The sequence below is a fragment of the Ochotona curzoniae genome, unplaced genomic scaffold (genome assembly GCF_017591425.1).
Source record: "Ochotona curzoniae isolate NIBS_2020 unplaced genomic scaffold, NIBS_Ocur_1.0 contig_883, whole genome shotgun sequence".
Taxonomy (NCBI): Eukaryota; Metazoa; Chordata; class Mammalia; order Lagomorpha; family Ochotonidae; genus Ochotona; species Ochotona curzoniae.
This window is the reverse complement of record NW_024466599.1, coordinates 18065419-18086890: the sequence shown is the minus strand read 5'-3', so window position 1 is coordinate 18086890 and position 21472 is coordinate 18065419. Positions and strand designations below refer to the sequence as shown.

Sequence of the window (21472 nt, the reverse complement as noted above, 5' to 3'; positions counted from 1 at the left end):
TACAGGGTCCCAAGGCTTTTAGCTATCCTCAACTGCTTTTCCAGGCCACAGGCAGGGAGCTGAATGAGAAGCAGGGCTTCTGGGATGAGAACCAGGGCCTATATGGGATCCTGGTGCTTGCAAGGCGAGGACTTTATCCACTAGGCTACCACGCTGGGCCTGGATGTGTTTTTTTTTTTTTTTTCTTACACTGGAACCACTTTCCTCTACTCTCACAGGAAAGCTTGCTAAAACACCCGGAGGCACCAGGTGGCAGAGGCAGAGCAGCAAGGTCCAAGTGACCGGGCCTGAGCCAAGCACAGCACAGTGCCTACCTTGGGCTGGCAGGGACCTGACCACTCCATCTTAGAGGCCCAGTGGCCTGAGGGCCAGCTCTGCCTCAGGCAATCCCTGGAGCCCTCTCTCCACCGTTCTGTCATTGTTGGAGGGGCCAGAGAAGGACAGGTTGAATGTGGAGTGGGGTACTGTCTATGGGACTGCTGGTGACATGTTCTTTGTAGGGGGCCAGGGTCAGGAACAGGGCTGGCAGTGATAAAAGGAACAGAGGCATGACAAGGGGGCACTGCTACTGATGGGGCCCCCTATCCTTTAAAGAAAGGCCTAGCATGGGCAGAGAGGGGAGGCTGTGGGGTAAGGGGTCTCTAAACAAGGGCTTTCTGAGACCTGTAGAGGAAGTCATATAAGCTCCAAGACTTACAGAGAGAAGAGTGCCAAGTTTCCTGTGTCACTACCAGGGACATTGTCTGCCCTGCTGGGCCAGGCAGAGGAGAGGGTTCTGCAGCTGTGACATCGGCCCAGATCCACAGAGCGTAGCTCTCCTGGGAGCCCCCGGCAGCTTGGAGCAGCTGATCCTGAAGCAGCTGCGGCTCAGGCTGCAATTCCCAGACAAAACAAGACAAAACGTACATACCCAGGGGACTCCAGAACATTGTGGGCCCCAGGACCGCACAGCTGAGGACTCCTCCTTTCTTACTGGCACCATGACCTGGCACCCCCCCTTGTGCCCATCTTCACGAGCACAGCAGGAAACAGAGCAGGGGGAGACACTTGGCAGTTGGGAGAGGATGACAACTGCACCCAGATCCCTGGCCTGCAGGTGTCACTGCCCCCACGTAGGGTTGAGCCCTCTCCCCAGCTGCCACTGAAGCTCCCTACCCAGGCATGAGAGTCCCTTGGGAATGGATGTCATCTCCCCATCCCCTGCCCAGCTTAGCCATGCATCCTCCAGGCTCTGGAGGACAGGGGTGTGGATGCCCAAAGGATGCCTGCCCCCAACATCAGCCTCCCTGCTGTTCCTGGGAGGGGCCTGCTAAGCACCTGCCTGGAGACACTCAGTCCACACTCCCTCCCATTTTCACCTCATAGACTGGGGAGGCATAGATGCTGTTGGTCAGGGACCAGGTGAGCCACTGCTGCTGGCCAGCAGTAGGGTTTTGTATTGCTCATGCTTGGCTGAAGCTATGGGCCCACAAGGGGATTGGCCTTCCCACCAGGGGCTGGCAGGCAGGAGGAGGAGGGGAAGAGGAGCACCCAGGCTAGGGGTCCTGTGAAGCCAACTTCCCAGGGTCTCCTCAGCACCTCTGTGCACTTTAATACACAGCCTGAGGCAGGCAACCAGAATTCAAATGCAGAAGACCCCAGCTTCTTGAGACCAGTCTTACCTGCACAGGACCCCCCATATCTAGAGTTTTTGCAATCCAACACTCCCCGAACACACACACACACACACACACACACACCCGCCCCCCCCCCACCCCCTGCCCCCTAACTGGATTCTAGCCACCTGCCCCAGCCTGCACCTGTTTCTCCCAGACCTCACCTGTTTTCCTCCTGACCTCACCCTGGGCTCAGCTGGTTTGCAGAAGGGCTGGTGTAGACCTCACCTCTCAGCTCCTGTGAGGTACACAAGCTGGAAGGGCCCTCTGTGGGCTCTGCCTCTGTCATCCCCCAAACGCCCAAGGTCCCCCCATTTTCCTTAGCCACAGCTCTGCCCAGAAGCCCCTAGCCCTCCCACTGCCCCTCCATCCTTCCTAAGCCCTGTGCAATGCCAGGCATCTGGGCACCTTCTCCTGTCCCCATCCCCCAAGCAGGATGCCTCACACCCCTGCAAGTTCTTTACCCTAGAGCCCCCAGAATGAGTCAGGAGGCCAGGCAGTGCAAGGGCACATGCAGAGCTCCACTCCCACCAGATGAGCACAGGAGCATTGGAATTAAAGGAAGGGGCTGGCATGTGGCAGGTGCTCAACCAGGGTTCCTTCCTTTTCTCCTCTTCTTCACAGACACCTAGCCACCCAACCCCCAACTTTTCCAGCTCTGAGATTTGAGCTGTGAGTAAACCCCTTCTCAGCTCCTCCAAGGACTCTGCAAATAGTGCCGCAACAGGAACAAGGGATCTTCATTACTCACCCCTACCTCTCCAGGCTGTCCTTGTGGCAGGGGAGGAAAGAAGGTGCTCCCTGTAGGCATGGTTCTCAGAAGCACAGAACCTGGGCTTTGGGCCCTGTGTGCCAGCAAGCATCTGTGCCAGCTCCTGGAGAGAAAGGAGCCTTGGGTCCTGAACACACACACACGCACACGCGTGCCTGGGTAGCTGTGTATTTATATGCACATTCCATGCATGACACCATGCAGTTTGGGGTGCTGCTCCCAGGCCCAGAAGCCACATCTTAGAAACAAACACAGAGGAGCCCACCTTGACCCTGTGGCTCAGCACCCAAGCCGTGGGCCTTTCCCTGGCTTCCCTGTGCCCTGCACTCTCTCCTCCCTCTCCCCTCTTGTGTTCTCCTCTGGGCCTGGTCCTCCTTCCCCCTCACTGCTTGTTGACCCCTTCTCCTCCTCCTTCATGGCCACCCCCATCTCCAGTGACCCCAGGAAGGCAGCAGGGCTCCCAGCTGTGCCGCTGTCTGTCTGGTCTCACTCATCTTGTCCTCAAAGTGGGTCATTCTTCCATCCCAGGGGAGACCTAGGAAAGCCATGTTCCACACTCCACACCAGGGCTAGGACAGCTGGGCATGTGCGCACAGGTGTCCCAGGAAAACCTGGCACCACGCTCATGATCCAGGTCCTTGCCTGTCTGCCAGGGGCCATGGGCAGGCTGAGCCTTGGAGCCTCATCGGGAGCACAGGGTGAGGATGAGGCCCCTCCAGGATGGTGGGCAGGTTGGAAGACAGGGCCTCACAGTTATGGCTAGTGTCAGAGGCAGGACTCACATGGCTTGGGTAAATAGGAAAGGTTCCTCTTTTGGTTGAGATGGACAGTCCTGTTCCTTCCCCATTTCTTCACCTGGACAGGAAGTGGGGGCATCTTCATGTGTCTCCTTCCCTGCCCAGCAACCTACAGCATGGGAGGAGGGGACAGAGCAGGCATGGGGAGGATGTGGGGGTGTCCCTTTGGGTGAACCCAACCTCTCCCACTCCCTCTCTGGCTCCTCTACTGAAGAGCTTTTCAAATTTCCCAGAACCCTAGAATTCTTCAGGAAGTGAAAACCCGGTATGAGAATTCAGAGAAAGGCAGCCCTGCTGGGATTAATGAGGCTGGGGCGGGATAGGGGGAAGTGGGAACAGTGGAGCTCCCCAGGGGGCCACACAGAGGCAAACCCTGGGGAGCCCTGCATGGAGAAGATGCTAAGGGGAGGGGAGCCTGGACTGCACGTTGAGACCAACCAGCCAAGGCAGGGCTGTGGACTTCTTCACACTGCTCTGCAGGGAACTGCTCTCTGCTCAGGGCTCTCACCTGGCTTGGGTAGCCAGAGACCAAACCAGTGGTTCCTGAAGGCTACCTAGCCAGGCTGCACTTCAGCTGTGCCCCTGTCCAGGCCTTGGGTCCCTGCCCAACTGCCCAGGTTTTGAGCCAAAGCTACCTGGGTAAGCCCTGTGCCAGCCATTGTGTAAGGAAAGGAAACAATTTTTTCTTGCTACTCAGTGTATGGTCTTCATCTGCATTATAACATTGGGAAAGACTTAAGAGGACATTCTAGAAAGATTTTCTGCCTCCCTGGCCTCCTTCATTCTCTCATTTCAGGTTCTGCCTCTGTGTTCCTCTTGGCTGAATTGGGTGCGGGGAAGCAGGGGGTCACAGCCTTCAGGGTGGCCAGGCTCACCCACTCTTTTCTTCCCTGAGGAACCTGCCACCCACATTCTGGAATCCATAGACCCAGCCTGGGGTTCAGGAAATCTGGGGATGCTCTGAGGCTGCTGCATCACCAGGGTGTGGGCCTGAGACAGCCTGAGACCACTGAACCCTGCCCACAGGCCCAGACTGGCTGTAGCTAAAGGCTGTGGGCTTTGGGGTCTTCAGGAACACGGGGGTCACTGGAGCCAGGGCTGAGGCTGCTGGGTCTCTGGGCCACACCTTCTCTCACACATCCCCTTATCTCCTCATTTCTTCCCCCTACTCAGCAAAGGCAGAGAGAAGACCAAGGGAGGCAGAGATGGCGAGCACAAGTAGGTGTCCCAGGCCAGGGCAGTCCTGGTGGGGCTGGCAGGGGCACGCAGGCGAGGGAGGTTTCTCCAGCTGGCATGGGGCTGGGCTGGGGCCTTCTGATCCCACTCTCTCCTCTTCGCATCCTGCTTCTCCTCCACTGCCCTGCTCAACTTCTTAAGGCTTCCCTGAGAGGTGGGGAGGGGTAAAGGGTCGGGAAGGGCATGAGAAGCGAGGACACCCACCCCCTTCATGGCTCTAGCCCTCCAGTCAAGGCAGGGGTTGGGGCTGGACAGCGAGAGATGCACATCCAAGGATGAATTCTGGGCACTGCATAGCTGCAGGCTGGCCCAGAGCATGAACATCTAGGATGCTAAGGAGAGGTGAGCCCTGGGGTGGTCCTCCCATCCCCATGTCCCCAAACAGTTCCTGCAGAGAGGGCAAGATCAGGGCTGTCTGGGAGAGGAACGAGGAGGGGCTGGACCGGCTGGGAGCATCATGGGAGAATTCACATGGCAGCAGGAGCCACGCCTGCCCACATGACCAGGTGGTGGGGACGCGAGGAGGAGACCCCAGGGTGGAGAGAACCCAGTCAACTTCCTCTGCTGGTGACCTATGTGAGTCCCAGAGAGGGGCAACATGCAGCCCATGGTCAGAGATGAAGCTGGAATTAAATTCACAGGGCGTCCGAAAGTTGAGAGCTCTTGGGTATATCCTGAACTTAATTCTCTAAACCCATCAACAATGGCTGAAAAGCCAAGTGTAGTATAGATTTCATTTTCCAGATGGGAACTGAACCCCAGAGAGATGGTGGTGGATTGCTCTGAACGTTCAAGCTAACTCACACGAGGGTACCATGGCAACACCAGGCTTGCATGCACAGTGGGTCCCATGGGCCATGGGCATGCAATGAGCTTATATAAAAATCTCAGACAACTCACCGCTCCCTCGCTCATTATCCACAAGCAAAAGCACTGTGTCTAGGCCTAGAGAGGGATCCAGAGCCCTGGGGCAGGCTGGGGTGGTGGGGATACCAAGCTGGGGGTCCTCTTGAGAACTCAAAGGCCGAAGTCTCCCATAGACTCAGGGCTGTTAAATCTTCCATGTCTTCAGAATATCCCTGGAGAATGCAGCCTGTGGAGGAACAGTGCACAAACTTGGGAGATTTCTGTGCCAAAATCAACTAACTTTCTCATTCCATTTTCCATTAACTTTTTGAAGTACTCATGAGGCCTAAGCACCCTGCCCTTCCCCAGGCTCTCTACTCAAAGTCCCCCAGTCTGTCCTGGGGCAGACCCACAAAGCGTTCACACTGGCCTGGTCCCTGTGACTGGCCCTAGCTAGAGTCAGAGGTGCTGTCCAGCACTAGCACATAGTAGGCCCACGGCAGACTCAAAGCTCCTAGTCCTTCCGCAACCTAATTTCTTGCTATCTCAATTAACATACAAGACAGATTGTCCTGTAGGATTATTATTGTTTGAATGGTAGTGTTTAGGTCTATTTAAAGAATAGGAACATGGAAATTTCTAAGAAGAAATTAAACAAACAAAAATCCTCCAGCCTGGGAAACTGTGGGAGCAGTTTTTGCATCTCTGTGTGGCAAAGCTGGTCCATTTCTGTCTCTACCGAGGGGAGGTACAGGAAAACAGGTTTAAGTCACAGTAGGGAAAACTTCAGATTCAAGCCACAAAGCTATGCGTGTTCCATGTGCATCTGTGGAATTTGAGGACAGGTTGGGAAACAGATGTTCACAAAGCTGTTTGCTTGAGCCACTGGGGAGAACGGAGGAGCCAGCTTTCCTGGTGGTCCTGGGGCTGGAACAAATACGTGAGGTCTCCTGAGTCCGTGGTACGACACAGGCACAGGTGCAAACAGGCCAGAGACAGAACGGTTCTCCCCTGAAGGATCAGCCTGTCCTGTGAGAGGCTATTAGGGACAAACTGAAATCTAGCATGCTCTTGTATAGACCCCTATAAAATTAACCAGACTTGGGGTGCGGACAAATCAAAAAAGTAAGCCCACCAAAGGGGCACTTGGAGAACACATCGTGGAGTCTCAATGATTGCTGGAAGGACTACAGCCCAACTCCTCAAGGTCAGAGTTTGCTTTTGATTTATTTATTCTATTTGAAAGTCAGAATTATACAGAGAGATTTTCCATCTGCTGGCTTATTCTCCAAATAGCCGCAATTGCCAGAACTGGGCCAATCTGAAGCCAAAAGCCAGGAGCTTCTTTCAGGTCTTCCATGTGAGTGCAGGGGCCAATATCTTGAACCATCCTCTGCTGCTTTCCATCACCAGGGAGTTGGATTGGAAGTGGAGCAGCCAGAACACAAACTGGTACCCACATGGGATGCTAGTGCTGCAGGTAGAAGCTTAGCATGCTACACCACCACACAGGTCCCCAGACTTTGTCTACCACGATGCACTGATCTCTGAGCTAACAAACCTAGACAGTTCCCACATGTGCCGCCCTGGATAGTGAGCAGGCATGGCCATTTGCAGGCACTCCCCTTTTAAGTCCTCACTTCCAGAATAATGTGTGGACTCCAGTTAGCAGAGCTGATAGAGGACTAATATAGTGGGGTGAACATCCCCAAGTCCATGTGAATCAAGGTTCTCTTCTAGGGCACAGCACGCATCACAGCACCACAATGACAGACATCTAAACCTGAGCCAGGAGCGAGCGAGAGCTCCAGAGCTGTGCGGATGAAACGATCACACAGAGTAAAATCACCTTAAGATCCTCTCTCCAGGGCTTCCTCTAGACCACAGGTGCGTATCACTCCACCTGTAATAAACTTGCACGTGGCTCCGACCCCCCAGAGGACCCTGAGTGGCTGCCGGCCCTGGTTGCCGTGTTCCATGCTGTGATGCAGCCATCAGTCAGGAGCACGTGGCTGGCATAATGCACTCCGAGGCCTGCTGGCTTGCTTTCCAAGTCTATTTCTTCAGCAGTCTATCTTTAGAAAATCCAGCTAGACCAAATTCCGAATTTTTTTTTCCTTAAAAAACAACTCACTACAATGAAACCTAACCAAAGAATTGCAGTTTTTTTTTTTTAATCCATGTCTTTAAGACAAATGGAAAAGCTCCAAAATTCCCTGCTGATGTTAATATTTAATTCAATCAAGAGCAGCAGGGAGACTCCTTGTGGAGAGCCGTGCAGCGAGCGAGAAGACAGACAGGGCTACTTGGTTTTCCCCTGCCCCTTTGGTATTTATTTATTTAGTCAGTTAATTGAAAGACAAAGTTATAAACAGAGAAGGAGACAGAAATCTTCTGGTTTACTCCCCAGTCACAAGAACTAGGACTGGGGAGCCTGGAACTCCATCCACGTTTCCCACATGAGCGGCAGGGGCCCAAGCACTTGGGTCAGCCTCTGCTGCCTCTCAGGCATATCAGCAGGGAGCAGGACTGGCTCTCAGATGGGATGCGGGTGTCACAGGCAGCTGCTTAAGTCGCCGTGCCATGCTGTTGGCCCCAGAAAGGCCTTTTTCTGTAGTGACACTCTGTTGTGCCATGGGTCAGGAAAAGACTCCTGACAGTGACAGCGACAGCCTCAGGCTGTGCTGCCTACAGCTCCATAAACTGAAGAGCAATTGATAAGAAGCATCCAGAGGCACTGAGCACACAGCACAGTCCTCGGACACATGCCCACTGCTACACATCTCTGTAATTCCCCTCAAGGGACCAACACAGCATCCTGAGACAGCCCCAGGCACACAGAAGGGACCCAGGCAGCCTGCGCGGTCAGATGCCTGTGGGGAAGGGAGGAGGGTGTCTCCTCCAAACTGCTTCAGGCTATGTTAGAGGAGAAGTATTTTTTTCCCCTAAAATCTCAATGTTTACATCTAAATAGGTTATAGAAGATACTGACTTTCAAGTTCAAAGGCTTAGAACTGCCCAAGGATTTCCTGAGGCCCTTTTCCACAGGGCAGGTCTATGGCACCTGTGTCAGAAGGCCACACTGTCCTGGTGCCTGGTTCTGGCTCTGGCCTTGACCCTTGGGCCGGCACTGAGCAGCTGCCTTCTTCAGGGAGGGTCCACTCCACCTTGAACTGATATGCTGGAGCACCACCCTCAGGGATCAGGGGGGCAAGATGAGGGCTCTGTGGCTGGAGCAGGTTGCCACGGTGATAGCATCATGCAGGACACACACGTCACAGGTCTGGGGACTCTTCAGAAAGGTCTAGCCCAGGAAGGGCCAGGAAGTGAGCATAGAAACACAAATCCATCCAGGAGACTCCTGGACAGTGCAGGCCAGAACAGCAGAGCCCTGGGACTGGGCAGAAGAAAAACTAAAATCCCAAGGAAAGAAGGACCCCTGAGAAGACACAACATACATCAAGGCCGGCAGCAGTCACCCCTCCTGGGCTGGGCCTGCCGCAGGGGTCAGAATGCAGAGGGCACCAGGCAGGGAGGAAATTCTGCAAGATGCTTGGTGCCAGCCAGCCGGGGTGGTCCCTTTCTGGCCACTCCATGTTGATTCCAATGGGCCCATTGAGCTGCTCAGGGCTGGTCACTAGCCACTCAGGAGCTTTGGGCTTTGAGCCCAGTCCTGTCCTTTCTGGTGGGACCTGGGGGTGAGTGTCCCCTTTCGGAACCTGTGTGTTGTCATTGGCAGAATGAGGAGCACATGGACCCTGCTAGCAAGAGAAAATGGGCAAGCCTGTGAGAAAGCCTTTGGCCCTGTTAGTAGTTGCTCAACAATGATTTATGCAACCTCTTCTGGCTGTTTTATGACTGAGGTGTGTGTCTATGACTGGCATCCTTATTAGAAAGGGAAGAACGTTGAAAACTAGTTCCAAAGTCATCTGTTTTTCTTTTGGAGAGCCCCTTTCTTCCCACTGTTTCTGCCCAGACAACCTGGCGCTGGGCAGGGCATACCTCAGCATCGCCCGGTCACCTCTTTTTCCCTCCCCTACCTTCAGGAGCGTGAGCAAGCCAGAGAGCTGTGCCGTAGGAAAGTGGGTGATTCTTGCCTGCCCCATACCTGGGATCCGGGCTTGGCTTGCCCTTCACTCAAGCAGTAAAGAGAAGACCCAGGATTAGGCTATAGCTCGGTTTGGGCAACAAGATGGAGCCCCATTTCTGGGCAGAAGGGTTTGAGGATGCCAGGTCACTTCTATGCAGATGCCACCATGGTCTCCCCAACCCCACAGAGATCTGGTGGTGTTGATGCAGACCCAAGAACATAGGCTATGCTATGAACACAGAGGCATCCCTGCATTCCCACTCCCTCCCCAGGATGCCAGGGCCACCCCCAGGAGGAGGGGAATGGGAAATAGAGGGAATCAGGTATCCTGCTCATGCAATATGGATGCAGTAATGGAATACTGAGCTTCACCCCCTGCCGATCCTGCTCCTGGTCCCTCCTGGTGCCGGGAAACTAAAGGCTCGGCTTCAGGGACATCACCGAAGGGCAGTGAGGACCCCTGCCCCCTTCCCTCAGCCCCCCTGACTGCAAGGCCCTTCACCCGGGGCACAAGACCACATATCAAGCCAAAGGAAGAGGTAGGATCTGTGGACCACCTGTGTGATTCTAGGATTGGGGAGAGAAGGGGATTCCAGAGGGGGCAGGGACACCTGGAAGGGTAAGATCAAGACCAGAGACAGACAGGGGACTGAGGAGAATCCTGGGGCGGGAGAGGTGGGAGCAAGACAAGGTAAGCTTGGAACACAGGGACCACCCCAGAGCCCAGCATCTCCTATCTCCTGCCAGCTTCTGCGCTCCCGGTGCCTTCTGATCTCTCCCTCCCTCGGTTCTGACAGCTGTCTTTCTGGTGCTTCTTTCCAACCAGCTGCGGGCTGGGAGCAGGGATAGGGAGGGTGCTCTCAGGTGCTGCAGGCTCAGTGCTGCTGGCTCGGAGCAGCAGGACAAGGGGTTGACATCAGGACCAGAAGCACAAGACCCCAGGCCCTTCAGCTGCTAGTCCCTTCCCAGTACCTGCCTATCTTCCCTGCATGCTGGGTACCCCCACCTGCTCCCGCTTTGAAGGGCTCCAAGAGGGCGGGACCTCCCTCTGCCCTAATTCCTTGCATGCCCCCCAGGTCGGGAAGTTAAGCCCTCAATGTATATTAGGACAGGAAGTAAGGGACTGGAATCCCCGGCTCCCTTTCTCTAATGTGTTTCCCCCGTGTTCGGGCTTTTGTGTGTGTGTTTTCTTCCATGCACCATCTCCCTCTACTTCATCTTGGCGGCCACCCTCACAGAGCCGGGAGGAGCGTGTTCTCCGCCATGAAGCTCGGCAAGCACCGACCCCACAAGGAGGAGCCCCAAAGATCAGGTAGGACACGTGCACCAGCTCTGCCTGGCTCCGCCCTTTAAGGGAGAGGGGGAGGCACATTTCACCACGTGATCACCATGGAGCCTCTCCGAGGCAGATCCCAAGCCGACCTTCCTAAGATTGGGCAGCTAGTGCCACCTGAGCAGGCCTGGCTTCTCAGCCAGCCAATGGAAGGGCAGGCTCCGCCCAGAGAGCCTTGGTCTTTTAAGAAGGCGCATACCTGGGGCTGGTTGTGGTGGGAAAGATGTGGGTAGCGGGGTGGACTGGGGGCCTGTTGAGGAGGCGTCGCCTGCCCATGGTGCTCCGCATGCTGGTTTCTTAATTAGAGCAAGAGCAAAAATGAAGCTAGTTGGTCCACGTCTCTGTTTCAGGGTCTCTCATTTTCCCGGTACTCCTCAGTAGGCTGCGACCAGGCTCCAGGGACAGCCCACTTGGCCCTCCCTAACCCCTCACTGGGCAGCCAGCTGGGGAAGGGGCACAGCAGCTATGCCCAAGTGGGAGTCCAGAGGAAGATGGAGTGGATGGGGCGCTCAGCATCCCCGCTCCCCGTCAGCTTGGCCCCTGTTCTGCAGGGCCCTTAGATGAAGAGAGGACAGCGACTGGCCGATGTCCACACCAGCCAGCCTGCTAAGGCAGCTTCTTGAAATGCTTGTTTCTTCTTCTCCTTTGAATTCACACTGGCAGGGGGTTAAGTCCTGAATCCCATGAACTAGTTTTCATGGGTTCCTTATTTTCCAAGCCATAACATCCCCATCAGTATTTGGGGTTGGGTGTGTGATGTGACTGACAGGTGGTACCCCCTTGTAGATAATACCAAGTGCAGACTTGCTGACTCAGCAAAGCATATCATGGACATCTTAGCCTAAGGCAAGGACAGTCAAAATTACAATCAGAAAAAATGGAAAAGCAAGACTGGATATGATGTCAGTGAAAACCAAAGTTAGGTAGAAAACTGCCAAAGCCCAGACCTTGGCAGGCTAAGGAGATGCTACCAACAATACCTTGCATTTGATTCTCCACTTTCTAGACACCAAAGTACAGGGGAAACCGAGTCACTGGCCCACCATCAGGACTGCCCCCTACCATACACACACACACACCTGCTCTTGTGCCTCTGCAGACGAACCAGCAGTGCTGGAGATGGAGGACCTCGACCACCTGGCCATGCAGCTGGGAGATGGGCTGGACCCCGACTCCATGTCTCTCGCCTCTGTAACAGCAGTTACCACCAATGTCTCCAACAAGCGGTGAGCAGACAGGAGCCCATGTCCGTAACTGCCTCCCCCATCACATAGGACCAGCTTGCTGGGATTGAAATTGATAGAAGGGATGAGAGTCAGAGCCCAAATGCAGCTTTTCTCAGCCTTTCTCCTTTCCCTCTAATGTATCTCCCTTCTGCCTGTCTCCCCACAAAGGCACTGTTGAGTGCAGGTCCACTCCCAGGCCACTGTTGCTTTAGTCTATCTGTTGCTTTAGTGCATCCCCTCTGTTGGGCTCTAAGGGCAGCCAGTACCACTGTGCCCAGTGTCTTTGAATGTCTGAAGATTATGATCACAGCCATGTGCCACTGCCTATACCCCAGAGGCAGCCGCCTGATGCCCAGCTGACAGCCTCTTCTGCTCAGGTCAAAACCAGACATTAAGATGGAGCCGAGTGCGGGGCGACCCATGGACTACCAGGTAGGTGGACAATGGGGTCGGGGAGGGGAAGTCCTTGCCAGCTGGGCACCTAGGACCCCATGGAGGCCTAGACTTAGGGAGTCGCAGAGAACCATGCCTGAACAGAAATTCCCAAATGAAGCTTGCTGCTGCTGTGGGGGCAGTCCTGGATGTGTCAAAGTGAACAGGTGCAAATCCAGAGGGGTTGAGAACTGTGCTGTGCCGGCATGTCGTGTCCGGTACTAGACGGCATAAAGCAAGAGGGACCTGAAAAAACCATTAAGAGGCCTGGGAAATCCACACAAAACCAGATTAATAGTTTAAAATTGGAGCCTGTGGAGAAGTGTGGTTTTTAAAATTATTATTTTGTGTTCATTGTCGTGCTACAAGTGGGATCACTAGATGGTTAGACCTCGGGTGATCTTTCTTCTCTCTGCTTTTCTATATTTTCTGCAATTCACGCTTAGCTTTTGTTCATGTGTTTCTGCGACTGCAGAGTAAGAGGTGAGAGGAAGGAGTTTGCAGCTGTACGGTTGTGAACCTGGCCACGGAGCAAGGAGGACAGGGTGGGAGAGACAGGCATGGCTGGAGGCTTCTAGGCCAAGGTCGCGCTGGGCTCAGCTTTGCAGGGCCAGACTCTGGATCTGGACCCTTCTTCGAGAGTGGCCAGAGGCCTGGGGGGATAGATTGACATCAGCCCAACTCATAACAGACTGACGTACAAGTGAAAAGTTTGTAGTTATCTGTAAACTGGTAGCAGAGGAGATGGCGTCTCTTGAGAGACGCTGGGACCATCCAGTGCTCCAGGCCCTATGCTAGGGGTGTTCTGCCTGGTCCCAGAGTCAGAGGGTAAAGCTCTCTGTGTGTGCAAGGCTTGACCCAGTGTTTTTCTTTTTTTAAATTGCGTTTCTCCTTCACAGAGCGCCAGGCTGGGGTGGGAGGTGGGAAGTGGCATCCCCTGTCCCCAACACCATGCCTCGGGTGACCATTCTTGGACATGATCAGTAGCCCCTGCAGGGTCCCCCCTAAACCAGCACTTCTCAGGCCCCATTCACTCAGGTGATTCAGTGAAGGACTGCACCAGGGGGACTGGAGGGTGCGGGACCATCCTAAAGATTGACTCTCACCGGAAGGAGGCCTGGAGAAGACAGCCAAGCTGTCATCAACCACTTCTTTTTAGCATGGACGTGACTTGGAAGGCTCAAAGGTGGCCAGCCAGTTGCCCAGCTGATGAGCTCTCAGCTGGTTTCTTCCTGTTCCCTCCTCCTGGCACCCCAGACTCCAGCTGTGCACCTGCAGGCCTCTCTGGTTTTCCCTTCCCTCATAGCTCTCCCCTCCCACCCTCCCTACCCCCGGCTCCAGTAGGAGCCCACAGCCTCACTTCCTCCCTGCTCCCTCAGCCTCCAGGGAACAGCGTAAAGGCAAAGGCTAGGGCGGGGGGGCCCCAGCCCCCAGCCCCCACTGGTGTTCCTGAAGCTAGATCGGGTTCCTCAGAAGCAGGTCACAGGGTACAGTTCCTCTCAGGCTCTCCCCAGGACGGAGGTATAGGTTTCCCATTCATTGTTCCCACATCCTGAAACTCCCTGGGGACTACGTCCCTCCTCTTGGCAGCACAGAGAGGTAGCTGGTCAGTTGGCTCCAGTCAGGGCTCAGTTAGCCTCCTCATCTTCCACCCTGGAAAAATTGAGTCCCCGTGCTGAAGGACGCATAGGATGGCCAGTCCCCTCCCACCCCACCTCCCAGCTGGGGAATTGTGAGGAATGACCCAATGATTTTTTAAAGAATTTTTTAAAATTGGAAAGTCAGATATACAGAGAGACAGAGAGGAAAATTTTCCATCCGCTGGTTTACTCCCAAGCAGTGGCAATGGCTGGAGCTGCGCCAATCCAAAGCCAGGAGCCAGAAGCCTCTTACAAGTCTCCCACTCAGGTTACAGGACCCCAAGCTGTTCTCTACTGCTTTCCCAGGCCACGAGCAGGAAGCTAGATGGGAAGTGGGGCTGCCAGAATTAGAACCGGTGCCCATATGGGGTCCTTGTGCGTGTAAGACCTGATCCAGTGTTTCTTTATTGCATTTCCCCTTTACAGAGTGCCAGGCTGGGGTGGGAGGCGACAGGAGCAGCATCCCCTGTGCCCAACACCATGCCTAAGGCGACCATTCTCGGGCATGCTCAGTAGCCCCTGCAGGGTCTCCCCTAAACCAGCAAAGAGCACCCTTGGGAGTCCATCTCCCTGTCTTGGCATCTTTCAAACCTCTGTCCTCCTCCATACACCTCCTGCCTTTAGTGTCAGAGCATCTAATGACTGTCGCCATTTGGGGCTCCTTTCCTTGGCAGATGTGGAAACTTAGGAACCTGGCAAAAAAAAAAAAAAATGGAGGGAGCCACCAAGCCATCACACTAAGTCTCCAAAACCAGCTCCTGGCACTGGGAGGACTCCTCTTTGGTGCCTGTGCCCACCAGGACTGTGTCTGTCTGACTCCCAGCCTAGGGTTGTCCAAGTCTTTCCTGTTGAGCATTTGTTGTGGGGGGAAAAAAACAATGGAATTTTGTAAAACCCTTAGCAGCCAAAGATTCACGGAGGTTCAAACTCTGTAAACTTCTGTACAAAGAGTGTTCTGGATGGACTTGCAAGTTCTGTCTACTGTCTTCCCAGCAAAGGCTTCAGAGCCAAGTTCATCAACCCCGGTTCTTCTTTTACTGCTTGAAGAAGTGGGCGTTTCTGAACTTCTCTGGGGTATCAGATCCCAGGCTTTCCCGTCACTCCTGTTGGCACCACAATTCCAAGTAGAAACAGCAGCCTTCACAGTCTGACAATCGCTTCATGCTTAAATGTGCCATTTCCTATTTCTCTGCCTTCCTGACAACAATCCTGCTGGCGTCTTCTTCCCTTCTTCCTTCTGGTGTGCGGCTTTTTCTCGGCACGCAGAATATTTCCAAGACTTTGATGAGCACAGTGGAAGATAGCTTTAGCAGCTATTTTCTTACTGATTGGGAAGCAGCCCCGTGGTAAAGGTTGAGACAAGACCGGGAAAGGCTTTTGTGTTAAAACACAAGTTCAAGAGGCCAAATGCAACAGTCTAGACTACTGTGCACCGGCTGCTGAGACAGCAGCCACAGAACTGAAGCAGGGAGCTCCACGGAGCAAGGCTTCTCTAACAATTGCTCAGGTTTTGTAGAGCTTTCTACTGCTTCCTAGGCATTGGCGTACTTAAGCCTTGCACCACCTGTTGGGTAGCTGATGTCTGGGGAGGCTCATGGAGGTTGTGTGGTTGTCTGTATTCAGCATCTGGTAGCATTTTGGGTCTGAGGCCAAAGCCAAGTCCATTCTGTTTTACCATGAGCAGACTTCCAAATCCCAAGTGAGAACTGATGGTTAAATGGCAGGAAAAGAAAAATTATATACTTCTCTAAATAGATAAATGAGAGAGAGAGAGAGAGGAAGGAAAAGAGAGGCTGGTGTTGTGGAATAGTTGTTGAAACCACCACCTTCATTACCACCAATCCACATGGCCACTGGTTCAAGTCCTGGCTGCTCCATTGTCTGCTAGTGTACCTAGGAAAACAGTAGAGGATGGCCCAAGTATCTGGGCCTCTTACACCTGCATGGGAGACCAGATGAAGCTCTGGGCTCCTGCCTTTGGACCCAGCTTCACCTGGCCATTTGGGATGGCCAACTGAGGAGTGAATCTGTGGATGAAGATTTCTGTCTCTCCTTCTATTTGTTTTTTTTAAATAAACTTACCTTTTAATTTTTCTTTTTTTTTAATCTTTCCATTTTTCACACATTTTTAATAAAAGTTTTAACAATTTATTTATTTATTTTTACTGGAAAGTCAGACTTACAGAGAGAGGAGAGATATAGAGAAAAATCTTCCATTTGTTGATTCACTCCCCAAGTGGCCACAGTGACCAAAATTGAGCCGATCCAAAGCCAGGAGCCAGGAGCTTCTTCCAGGTTTCCCATGCGGGTACAGGGTCCCAAAGCCTTAGGCCATCCTCTGCTGCTTTCCCAGGTCACAACCAGGAAACTGGAAGGAAAGTGGAGCAGTGGGGAAATGAACTGGTGCTCATGTGAGATCCCAGTACAGGCAAGGAAAGGACTTTAGCCACTAGGCTACCGTACCAGTCCCCTCTCCCTCTGTTTATAACTCTGCCTTTCAAATGATAAATAAAGCTTAGAGATAGAGAGAGAAAAGAAGACTGCTCACCTGAGCTTCTCGTTAAAACAGAGAGATTTGAGGGAGTGAGAGTCTCTGGTAATCTTTTTACTTGACATCTGCAGCCAGGAACCATTTACAATAAGCTGCAAAAAAGGAAGGAGTTTGCATCAATCTGCCAGTGCCTGGCCCCAGAAAGGAGCTCAATAAAGATTTGTTGAATGAACGGAACAACCGAAACAGGCTCCGAGGGCAGAGGCAGGAACCCAGGCCACGTGTAGGACACAGAAGAATGCACACAGGAATCACCAGGCCATCCCAAAGATATTGAACAAGAGGAGAGAGGGCGGGAGTGCAGAACAGGGGACTCAGTTCCAGAAATACAAATTACTCTCAAAAGCCTGCAGGCTTCAGGATTTCAAATGAGAAATCTCGGAGCAGGAAATTCAATGCAAGTCCTTGGAGACTGAAAGCTTAATTGCTGAGCTCATGCCATGGGTCTGGCAGCACCATGGAAGCAGGAGGAGAACTCAGCACTTGGCATCATCGCCTAGAGACTCTACAAGTGCCATCCCCAGATGCAAGATGGGCTGGGTCTGCAGCATGGCCTGAGCACCCATCCCTCCAGTTCCACTCAGAGCTGACCCTGGGGGCTATTCAGCCTGTGTCCCTTTAGGAACCAAGAATGGAGGCTTTGAAAGAGAAGTCGAGCCCAGGATCACACAGCAAATTCACAGCAGTGATTGGCATGGAGCCCAGGCTCATAACTCCTGACCCCATGCCAGCTCCCCAACCCCCCGATACCCTTCAGCCCCACCTGCCCAGCTCTGGCTCCTGGCCCCACCCAGCTTTCCACCTGGCCTCTTCCCACCTGCAGGTCAGTATCACAGTGATCGAGGCTCGGCAGCTGGTGGGCTTGAACATGGACCCCGTGGTGTGCGTGGAGGTGGGCGACGACAAAAAGTACACATCCATGAAGGAGTCCACGAACTGCCCCTACTACAATGAGGTCAGTGGCCCCAGGGCCTTTGCGGTGATGGGGGTAGGGACTAAGAGGTGGCACTCTCCAGACGAGTTCGGTCTGAGCGCCAGTGAGGCCAGGAGCAGCAGCCAGGATTTGAAGGACACAGAAGGCCACCAATAGGGATGGCTTTGCCCCAACCTGTAATAGCCGCCAGCACACTACACACACTGCCAGATCTTTTGATGCCAATCTAGATCCCAGCCTGACCCTGGACTAGCCAGGGGACATGTCCTGGAAGAACACAGCCCTGGCACCCCCAGTGCTTCCAGCTGTAAACCTCACACTCTCACATGGCCCAGTCCCAGCTGCCTGCCTGGGGCAGTGTGGCATTGGCACTGTCAACAAACAGTTTCCCAAGGCCTCTCCCAAGTCACTCTCCCAAGGCCTGGGGCACCCGGCCTCTTCTGGCTCTCTCAGTGGTGTCAGACACTGTAATCCCTACACACAGGAAGCCCTGAGGCTCTCTAAGCACCGAGTTGGGAGCTGTTGTGCATTACCAGCTGCCGAGTCTCCACCACAGGCTGTCTAGGCATTGGCCTTGACTTTGGGGTGCCCAAGAGAAAACAATTGGAACCTACTCCTGTCCTTTAGGGCAGACCGAAGCCACACAGAAGGTGGCTGACCTCAGGGAACCAGTAGTTCCATCTCCCGAAGACCTCAATGTAAGATCATTTCCCACAACCTCAGAGAGCGGTGCGAAGGGAGTGGGGCCTATGCCGTCCGCCTCCAGCCCAATCTCTGGGCACCACACAGTCACAGTGTCCTGACTTTCAGACTCCATGTGGGAGCCTTGGGTGAGAGGGTGCCTGTGTACCTGTCAGATCAGCCAAAAAGTCCTTGGTCTCAGGGCCCTGGGTGCTCCAGCCAGCAGAGCCAGTAATGTGGACGCAACAAGGGTCTGGGGATGAGGCACTAATAGGAGACCAGTGATGGCGGAAGTCTCTCTCAAGCCTCTCTTTATTACTCCTTATATACTCTTTCCCCCAAGCCCTTTAACAGAACAACAGGATGCCAATGAGTCTGATTAGACCAGGTGCTTTCAGCTGCAAGCCCATTTCCTGAAGTGCTCAGCTTAACAAGTGCTAATCAACTCCTTAGCCCACAACACCTGGACAGCCCCTTCTCAGAGGGGACACCCAGTTAGTTTCTCCTGGCAGCCGCAGGCTGGCCCAAGTGAGGCATCTATGTCCCATGTCCTGTGAGGGCGTGGGACCAAGCATGTCCTCCCCTTGGGCAGGTCAGGGAGCGTCCATCCCTGTACCTGCTGGGAGAAAATCTGTACATACCTCTGACTTCTGCCCAGGGCCCAGCTGTACCCTCTTCCCTATGAGCACACAAGGTCCTCAGGGTGGAATGTCACTGGCCAGCCCCAGGCAGAGCTGGGACATCAGGCTCCTGATCTGACAGGATACATCCCTAGCTTAGACAGGGCTTTGTTCTCCCACAGCCAAGGCCAAGCTCCCTGCAACTGGCTGTGGGGCTCATCTGGCAACCAACCCACAAGCCTTAGGCTTCATTCAAACTGCTTATGCATGCCAAGGTACAGAGCTGCTCCCGGCTCCAGAATTCCTCCTGCCCACTCCTCCTCACCCTGCAAGGCCCAACTCCAGTGTCCCCGCCCCTTCCAGGTCAAGGCTGTCCCTGACTTGTGGCTGAGCCTTCATGCCTGCATCCCCTCTGGCCTCCTGCATCACCTTGGCCCAGCTCAGAGCCTGATGCAGACCTGACTTGGAGGGTCTGCATGTGGCTGAGTAGACTGTCTCCCAGGCAAAGAAATCAGCATCTGCTGAGCACCTGCTGTGTACCAGGCCATCGCACGTGGAGCAGCCCGAGGGGTGGGAGGAGGATTGAGAGCTTGGAGACAATGGCAACACAGTCTGTGCCCCATAGCTCAGCTCCTGGCTCCAGCCTGAAGGGCAGCTTCTAAGCCCCATGTGCAGCCCCCAAGCCCAGCTATCCTGCTCCTCTCTGGACCATCTTACATTTGTGCCTGGTCCCAGTTTCCTCCTTTTTCATAAACCCCAGTAGCTCTGATTTCATTTCTATTGGTTTCTCCTGACCCACGGTTTCTCAGACCCAGCACAGTGGCTGCTATGAATTAGAGAATTCTCTATTGGTGTGTCCTGGACATGATAGGACATGGTCAGCATCCCTAGCTTCACCCACTGGAGGCCAGTAGCAACTAACATTCTTCCTCAGCTGTAGCCAATGGAAATGTTTCCAGACATGGCCTAATGTTCCCCATGGGGTGACAGTCATCCCCACTGGAGACTCCACACTCAACTGCCTTGCTGTGGTCACCTCCTGCCCCTGCCACGGCTTGCTTGCTCTGTTCTTCTCTTCCTATGCCCTGGTCCTATCCAATGCAAGTACCTCTTCTGGCTGACCTCCAAAATGCACTAAGACACCAGAGGGAGCAGTTAGCAGGACATAGCAAAAGAGATGCTCCATCGGGTTGCCACCTGCATGCATCTGGCCCCTCTGGCAGGCATTGGGGAGGCCTGTCCTTCCTCCCACCTAAGATCAGTGCTACCCTTTGCCTCGGATCCTCTCCATGTGCATCCCAAAGAATCCAGTATCATCACACTGTTCACCAACAGCCTTGCTCTATCTTTGCTTTCTCCCGGCCCCTCACCGGACTGCAAAGGATCTTATTCCAGCACATACTACCTGAACACAACCAGGAAACCCCACAGATGCCCAGGACAGGAACTGGAAGTCTGGCATCTGTCCGTCAGTGGATGGCGGCCTCCTTCACTCCCACAACCCTCTCTGGGGACCAGCTCCTTTCCCTTCTTGCACAGACAGACGTGGGAGTTGTCCTCCCCTCCCCTTACTTGCTCCTGTCACTTTTCAATCTGCAGAAGCTTCTCCTCCACAGTGTCACTGAAAGCTGGCTCCTCGGGGCTCCTGAGCACCTCACCCACAGCTGCCCAGCCCCCTGTCCTCTTGTCTGCCCCATGCCACTCCCCCAAACCTCTTCCTGACCCCTTCCTTGGCCCACCACCACAGAAAATCTGCTGTCTTGGAGCCCTGTCTGTGGCCTGGATTCCCTCACTCTCCTTCAGAGCCTCCCTCCACCCCTAAGGCTTCCATGTTCCTCCCCCTTAGCCTCTCCCTGTCACCAGAACTACAGATTTGACTATAACTGTAGCACTTGCACCTGTTACCCAGCTCCCAGTGGTCACCCTTTGCACTGAGCTCACCGCTTACACCCTGGGCGGCATGCTTGGACTGGGCTCATCTTGTTCTGACCTCAGAGCTCCCATTGAATCCCTAACACTCTCCCCCAGAATGGTCCAGTGGGGCAGCCCAGGATCACAGTCTCTACGTCACAGAGGGGTAAACTGAGGCTCAGGGAGGGATGCCAGACCTACCAGGTATAGCCCAATCCCTGGCACTTTGACCCCTAGTGCCCAAATAGGAGCCTTCCATAGCTCGGGACCTGTCATGTCTGGACATTGAGCTCATCAGTCTCACTGCCCACAGGTCCACAAGGCGGTAGGCCCTCTACTCACTACCCACACCCCTTCCCCCAGGGCCTGAGACACCCAGGCCAGGGGCAAAGAAGTTCCCAGTTAAGAGCCCATTGAATGCCTTCGCAACACACACCAAGTTTCATCTGCTGTAAGACCTGCCTTGTACATTTCATGTCACTGAGGCTGGGCCTCGGGGCACGTCTTCTATTAGAGGTTGTAGTTTCATGGCACCATCAAACCATAGGGCAGCTTGTAGTCCATGGCATCTTAGGTGTCAATGGCATATGCTGCAATTTCTCATCTGGGCCTCGAGAAGGGATTCTGTCCTTGTCCCCGTTTTGCAGCTGGACAGGGGCAGAACTGATACTAGACCCCAGGTCTCCCTGGCCGCCTGGCCCTGGCCTGTGGATGTAGACTTTCCACCTGCTTTTCCACAGCCGTCTGC

At 54.0% G+C, this 21472-nt stretch overlaps 1 protein-coding gene across 3 annotated transcripts in view; it reads left to right on the top strand.

Moving 5' to 3' along the window:
- OTOF (otoferlin) overlaps positions 1-21472 on the top strand; it is a 75751-nt gene that overhangs the window by 33719 nt on the left and 20560 nt on the right. For 2 of the 3 annotated variants that reach the window (XM_040993949.1, XM_040993951.1), the window contains exons 6-9: positions 10635-10708; positions 11829-11955; positions 12333-12387; positions 17402-17533. In XM_040993949.1, coding sequence (XP_040849883.1) covers positions 10635-10708; positions 11829-11955; positions 12333-12387; positions 17402-17533 — 388 coding nt within the window. Of the gene's footprint in view, positions 1-4397; positions 4443-10634; positions 10709-11828; positions 11956-12332; positions 12388-17401; positions 17534-21472 lie in introns of all 3 variants that reach the window. The other variant, XM_040993950.1, reaches the window with a different exon arrangement.